The sequence below is a fragment of the Elephantulus edwardii genome, unplaced genomic scaffold (assembly GCF_000299155.1).
Source record: "Elephantulus edwardii isolate Elephantulus edwardi_28Jun2011 unplaced genomic scaffold, EleEdw1.0 scaffold00447, whole genome shotgun sequence".
In the NCBI taxonomy this organism is placed as follows: domain Eukaryota; kingdom Metazoa; phylum Chordata; class Mammalia; order Macroscelidea; family Macroscelididae; genus Elephantulus; species Elephantulus edwardii.
Window position 1 is genome coordinate 970,428 of NW_006400197.1, and position 7,683 is coordinate 978,110.

The window sequence follows — 7,683 nt, forward strand, 5'->3', positions numbered from 1 at the left end:
TTCTGGGGCATGTGAACGCGCAAAGCCCTAAATCCATAAACAGCCCCGCAGGGTCGCGCAGAATCTCCGGCCCGTGCAGAAGGCTCTGAGGGGGCGCGGCCTGAGGGCGGTGCTCTCCTCCCCCCGGGGACGGGGCGCGCACAGGGGGCGCGGCGTGTGGACGTGCTCTCCACACTTCGGGGGCGGGGCGCGCCGAGGTGGGCGCGGCGTGCAGGCTGCGCGTTCCACCCGGCCGACACGGGCGCCCGGGCGCGGCGCTGCGGGCTCTGGAAACGTAGGCGCGGCCAGAGCACTCCCCAGGCCGGGCCAGCGGGGAGCTAACGCCGCGGAGTGAGGCTGCGGGGCCCATATCGCGGGTAGCGCAGCGCCCACCGCGCGAGCAGCTTTTCACCGAGAATCCTCCACCGGCGTGTCCCCGCCGCAGCCCGGGTGGCGGAGCGCGCGGCCCCTCGCCATGTACACCTTCGTGGTGCGCGACGAGAATAGCAGCGTCTACGCGGAGGTCTCTCGGCTGCTTCTCGCTACGGGTCACTGGAAGAGGCTCCGGAGAGACAACCCTAGATTTAACCTCATGCTAGGGGAGAGGAACCGGCTGCCCTTCGGAAGACTGGGTGAGCCTTCCCCGTTTCCCGTTTCCCCGCCCCTAGGCTGCCTCGTCCTCTCGCGGCCCGCTGGGACCTGCGCTTTTGTTTTTAAGGTCATGAATCTGCCTCTCCTCCGTGTCCTAGGCCGATGGGTCCTTAAGGGCCCACAGCCATCGTCTTGGATGCCTTCTCTCCCCCAAGTCAGATTCGCTGCTGCCTCCTGACAACAACCTCCCCTGCATCCTCTGGGGACCTTCCCACCCACGCCCCCAAATCACGATGGTGGGCTGGACCGCGCAGAATGGGGCGAGGTTTTGCAGATCCGCTCCCAGAAGCTGGTCGGAGTCGTTAATAGCATGGTCCTGAGAAGCAGGTCTCTCTGAATGAGCCCAGACCAGGGACGGGCGAAGAGCATGGTGTCTGATTTTAGCTTCACCAGGCAGCACATTTTCACTGCTGTGTGTGAGGAGTGAAGATTTTGCAGGGGCCTGGGCTCGCCCTCTGCCCTTCATGTCCTCACCCTGCTTTCCTCCCTCCAAGCAGATTATCTTCACAGGATTGACACCACCACACCCACATGCCAGGCTGTCTGAAGGGCACCAGAGGAAGAGCTGTCAGGGTCATCTTTTTAAAAGATAGGATCCAAAAGTTGTGCGCAGCTTCTCCCATGGATCTGGTGTGACCCCATGACCTCACTGCAGTCCTCTGGGAAGCCAGTGTCCTGTCAGAATTCGGCGGGGGCGGGGCCACCTTGCACCACCAAAGAAGAAATTGATGAGGAAGGCAACTCCAAGTGATCAATGTTCTATGATCAGAAAAGGAATTTTTATAAATAAGTGTGGTCAGAAGTTAGAGAGGCTCAGTGACCTAGGATGGAAAAGAGAGTATTTAATAGCCCTAGGAATTTGCCCCCCTTAGGAAGCTCTGGTGGCCTAGGGGGTAAGGAGTTGCACTGCCAACATAAAGGTATGCAGTTCAAGTCCACCTGCTACACCATAGCAGAAAGAAGGGCAATCTCTTCCCGAGGGATTTACAAGCCTTTGAAAGCCTCTTGGAGGGTTATAAGTCAGGTTAGACTCGATGGCATAAACAGCTCAACTAGGTCGTGGATCCATACTCATAGTGACCCTGAATGTAAATGTGCCCCACTGTGTTCTGAAAGGGAGCAAATGGCCTCTGACCTTTTGCCTGTGGAGGGGCTGACTGGTGGATTAGGGCTGCCGACCTTTTGATTAGCAGCCCAGTGTTTAACCCAGTGTACATCTTACAGTCACGTCAATAGTGGTGAATTTTGGGGTTTTGAGGCCAAAGAGCATTTGGATGGGGCATAAAAGAGGGTATTGTGGGGTAACTTGGGCAAATTTGTTTATCTTTGGAATGGTAGGGGATAGGACTTTTCATTGTTATACAAGTTTGCCCCTGCAGTGAGGAAAATGGACCTTGGTAGTTCTTTGATGCAAGGTGGTGATGACGTGGAAAGGCCTATCTATTCTCCTAGAACTTTCCAGGTACAGGGAATGTGCCTCGAGATTCCTTTTTATTAAACTTTCTCAAAAAGCCTCCTCCCTCGGAGGAGCAGATAACTTATAGAGCAAAAATGTGTTTTCTTCTTGCTCTGTCCATTTTTCTTGCTTTCCTCCTCTGGCTTGTAAAAGTTTGGGTAGTGGTTGTTCTTGTTATGTGCCGTGGAGTCGTTTGACTCATAGCGACCCTATGTACAACAGCCCTAAACCCTGCTCTGTCCTGTGCCAATCGCACTGTCTCTGACACTCCCATCCCTATTACCCCAGTCACTGAATCAATGCACCTGATAGAGGGCCAGGTAGAATCCTGATATTCAAAATATAGCCCAGCCTCTCAGGGTTGAAATGGGAAATAGCCGATGCTGCCGTGGTGCGCTGGCCTAGAGAGAGAGAGCAGACCCGTTGTGGGCGTGGTTCTGTCTCACTATGACCGTCCACAACACAGAAGAACAGCTCAAGGTGCCTAAGACAGGAATTTTTATTTATAGACTGCCAGCCTTATAGTTACAACTCAGTGCTTACCCACCTTGCCACCAGTGCTCCTGAATATGGTGGATAGTAAGAAATGTTGGCGTTTTATGGGGAAAGTCTCACAGCACATACAGTTTTATGCCTGCAACATTGGATATTTACTTTTGTATTAAAAAATGCATTGTAGAAGAAGTTTAAATGTGAGGCATGTCCATCTCAGGAGACAGCAGTGCTTAAGTTTGACAGCTTGCTGTTTTCAAGTGATTTTTTTAATTGTTATTTCTGATATCTTCACCTCAGACTTTACTAGTTTGGTCTTATTTTGATTCCTGTTATTGAAGATGCAATACTTTTTTTTTTTTTTTTGGAAGTGTAAACAAAAGCTGATGCCTTTAATTTGACTTGTTAGAAGAAAGGGTACATGCGGTGCAAATTCCTTGCCCTTCCAGAGAATGCATAGAAAATTCTCAGTGTTTCTGATTGTGTAGGCCTGGCCTCCCCACCACCTTCTGTCTCCTGCTAGTGGCTCTCCCAGAAGCTTGCTTGAGAGGTAGACATATGTAAGGACAGTAATTTGTATGTCTGCTACCTTCGTCTATGTGACGTTAAAGATGTGAAAAGTATGACTCACTTAAAATAGACTTACTTTACAGAGATTACTGATAAATCCATAGGTGGATTTATTAATCCGTTGCCCGTAAGGGAAAGAATGATGGGAATCAGAGAGTGGTGTAATATAAAATACTCCTTCAGTCTGAATAAGAAGAAATACAAGTGGTGGAGTTTGACAGACTCACAATGCTTATGTTACAAAAATCCATTGGGGAAGCATGAAAATTAGCAATGAGATGCTGAAACACAGCTCCTTTTCTAACAACTCATCCAGAAGTGGGAGAAAGAAAGACAGAGTGTAACAGCTGTTTTCTCTTTTGCATGCCAGCATGGACATTGTCCTTTATTCCTTCTGAGCCACCTCTTTCCTTCATAGGTTATGAGCCTGGGCTGATGCAGTTGGTGAATTACTACAGAGGGGCTGACAAATTGTGTCGTAAAGCTTCTTTAGTAAAGTAAGTGTTCTTTAAGACCTGAATTCTCAATTTTTTACATAAAAATTCTTAAACTTTCATGCTGAAGAGTTTAAACAAAAATGAGGAATTTTAAATGGCAAAAGTATTTAAAAGCAAGCAAATGCTTGTTCTGTAACTTCCTCTAAGCCACGTTGATTATTGTTGTCAAGTACCATCTTAATCGTCTCAGACTGACACAGTAGATGCAGCAATAGACACCCATCTTTTTGAGGGTCCTCCTTACTTTCACTGACCCTCCACTTTTGCAAGCATGATGCCCCTTTCCAAGTAATAGCTCCTCCTAGCAGCATGCTCAAAGTATGAGAGGCAAAGCTTCATCATCTTTGCCTCTAAGGAGCACTCTGGCTGCACTTTTTCTAAGACATGTCTGTTTGTTCTTTTGGAAGTCCATAGGATATTCAATATTCTTCCTCAACAGCGTAACTCAAAGGTATCAATTCTTCAGTCATCATTATTCATTGTCCAGCTCTCAGATGTGTAAAAAGTGATTGAAAAGACAATGGCCTTAATCAGACACACCTTAGTCTTTGAACTAACATCATTGCTCTGTAGTATTTTGGAACTGTCCCTGACAGCCAACTTGCCCTAAGCAATACTTATGTCTCCTGACTGCTGATACCAAGGTTATTGATTGTTGGTCCAAGTAAGATTAAAACATTGACAGTTTCAATCCTTTCTTCTTCTATCATATTGTTGCCTTTTGGTCCAGTGGTGAGTCCCTTGTTTTCTTGATGTTGAGATGTAATCCAGATTGAAGGATGTAGTTCTTGATATTTTGGAGAATGGTTTCAGCAGCCAATGTTGTGTCATCTACGTAATGCACGTTGTTGATGAGTCTCTTCCAATCCTGATGTCACATTCATCTTCAGAGAGTCTGGCTTGAATGAGTTGTTCAATGTAAAGATTTAATAGGTATGGAGAAAGGATAGGACCCTGATACACACCCTTCCTGATTTTAAACCATGCCGTGTTCCTTTGTTCCAGTCCATCTGTAAAATGGGGACAGTGAGTAACACTCGCCTGTGGTCTCTAAGTAGCATGTGACATGATCTGACTTAGCACTTTATTAATGATGATGTATGCAGGCTAGAGCTTGTTATTAGCATAAACATCATTCTCTCAGATGTCTTATGGAAGGAACTCTAGTAATTCCAGAAGTAATTCCCTTTGGCATTTTTTTTTCTGTCTTTAGTAATTTGTATAGGTTAAAGGACTCTAAAGAGCTTTAAAAAAAAATCTCATTTTAGCTGAGAGAGCTAAAATGCTGGCGCAGAGAGGTCAGTCAGGTGCTCATGGACCATCCAGAAGTCAGTGTTGAATCAGGATGATTCTAATCTCTGCAAACAGGATCATAGACAGTGTGGCCAGGAGTCCCTTGGGCAGATGTCTAGAGCATCCAGGAGGCTGTGCAGCCAGCTGCATTCTCCTGTCATGTCACTTGAGGGAGTTGCAGAAATTCATCGAGACCCCAAAGCCCTTCTCTCAGACACCTGAAGTACCTTTCTTCCCCTGATTCAGTTTGGAGGCCACCTGTTAGAGTATTTCTTCCTTCTAGTTATAGTGACTAAATCTCCCTTTGTGATCACCCTCAAATGGGCTTAAGTGGAATAGAACAAGTGCAAGGTCTTCCTGCAGAAACTACCCGTGTTGGCTCAGTACAGACCAGATTGTTTCCAAATGAAAGTCATCATACAGAGCAGTTCTTTCCAGTAGAAATAGAGAGGTGCTCAAACATTAAAAAAAAATAGTGGAAGTTATTTCTAATAGTATATTTTATTTAACCTAATAAATCTGAAGTATTATCACTTTGATATGTAATTAGTATTTCAAATTGCATTCTAATCTAAATGAAGAAAATGCAAGACAGACAGTTCATATTCCTTTGGATCCAGACTTTCGAAGGAGCAAAGGAGGCTTGGCGAGCCCCTGAAGCTATTGCTCTGAATCTTAAACCAAAAGTATCCCCTGATGTCTAATTAAAATCAAGTAACAGTTTGATTTGAGCATTTTGTTTCTTATTTCTATGGGATCAAGCTGACAGTAGCAACTCAAATGATTATTTAGGAAACTCTGAGTTTGTTGATAAGAACAGAACAACTTGGAAGAGGACAGTCAGAATGATTACACAGCTTAAAGAATAGAAGTGGCATCACTGAGCTATGCCTGTAGAAGTTGTTGAATTGATAGGCATTCTAGGGGTAGTCTGAACAGCAAAGAAATGGGGTAAAAGTAATTTTTAAAATATATAAAAGTAACCAATGAGACTGGACATTTTTATTTTTGAGTCATCAAACCTGTTGTTTCACATTTACAGCACATGTTTATTTAGATACTAAATTTTCACTGCAACTAACTTGATCTAAATTTAGATTTCATAAAATTTATGGTTGAAAAAGCAGGTTGTTTACAGGTAAAAATATTGCAGGAATTAAATACAAAAAAATTCATCATCTTCTCGTACTTAAATCTGTATTGGCAGAACCAGCTAGCCAATTTTTACAATAATTCATTTGTCTTTGAAGCAAAACCATATAAATTTTAAAATTACATCTTTCAAAGTTAAGTAAATTCACCCACACTATGTCACCTCAGTAATATTACTATAAAATTAAGGTATGTATTAAATAAATGAAAAAGCAACTCTAAATTTATTAATATCAATAAAGCATTCCAAAAATTTTCTTTGGTTTTTGCAATAAGTTTGCAAAAGGGTGTTATCTTTTCTGCATACTGAGTCATGTTAGGAAAATGTATAAGTCATGATTAAATGTTTTGTATTGTAAAATTACAACATAAATTCTCATACTTGTCTATCCTTTCTCTGGACTTTTTAATTTTTGTTGTTCATGTATCAGGTGCTTTTTTTTAAATCTTTGATTATTGACTAAAGTAATAAATTATCATACGAAAATAATAGTTTAGCAAGTATCTCTTTTATTTCAAAGAAGTCTGAATTGGAGTTAACAGTACTGTATATCTTTGTACAACTTTTCCATGACTTTATAATCACTGGCAAAAGATACAGTATCAATATATTCATTGTCTTGGGTTTCTTTCAACAGTCCCTTAAACGGATGAGTCATTGTAGCATTGACAAATATGTACTAAACCATTTTAACAATTGAATGCATGGTACTTTTCCTAAGAGTCTACTTCAGTAAACAGAGCTCCAGTATTACAAAAATATATCACACAGTGGAATGAAGCAATAAGGGGACTACCAGTCTCTTAAAATCCTAGTATATCTGCATTTTTAAGGTAACCTAACTGAAGCACTTGCTTTTCATTCCCAAATTGTGATAGAAATAAATTTATTTATATATAGATAAAATTATTCTTTTATATATAGCTAAAACTATTCTTAGACAAGTAAAAAAGATTTAAAAATATCCATATATCATGAGTTTCATATTTTTAGGCTACAATTTGCCAGTATTCATGTGATTTTAAGTCCTTTGAGAAAAAATATACCTAAAATATTGATTGGGTGGTGTTTCTTATGCCACATAACTCATCTAAAGATACAGGAACTACTTGCAATTTCCAAATTTTGAATCAGTGTGTCTTCGATATTGTTAGAAAGTCTTACACTGTGAGCTCTTAAGACTTGACTATCTTTTACTTTTGATAAGATAATATTTTTTGGTCTTTACAATTTCTTCTACTATCTTTGTATCTAAATTTGTTTCTTTTTTAATAAAAAAATCTAAGTCATTCTTTGGTTGATCAGAGTTACAAAGTCAGATCATGTTGGCAATGTTTAAAATATCTTGCTGCAAATTTAGTTCTGGTTGTAGACCACTGATTTTATTGATGAGAGGAAACTACTTATTCAATTCTCTCTGCTGAAAATAACCAGATCCCTTTCTGCTTTTGCCGTGCCCCATCACGTGGCAGTTGTCATTCACTGTACTATTTGTAATGTACCTTCTTCTGGTCTTTTTCTTTTTTCCCCCCTTTCCTTTTTCTTTTCTAGTTGTAGTCTCAGTTTTTCCATCTTCTCAGCATCCTACATCA

General features: G+C 42.1%; 1 protein-coding gene across 1 annotated transcript in view; it reads left to right on the forward strand.

Annotated features, from left to right (window-relative positions):
- Positions 1 to 454: 454 nt before the first annotated feature.
- LOC102853466 (tubulin--tyrosine ligase-like) overlaps positions 455 to 7,683 on the forward strand; it is a gene marked incomplete at its 3' end in the record, with an annotated part of 19,694 nt that continues 12,465 nt past the window's right edge. The window contains exons 1-2 of the mRNA XM_006902768.1: positions 455 to 611; positions 3,567 to 3,645. Coding sequence (XP_006902830.1) covers positions 455 to 611; positions 3,567 to 3,645 — 236 coding nt within the window. The remainder of the gene's footprint in view (positions 612 to 3,566; positions 3,646 to 7,683) is intronic.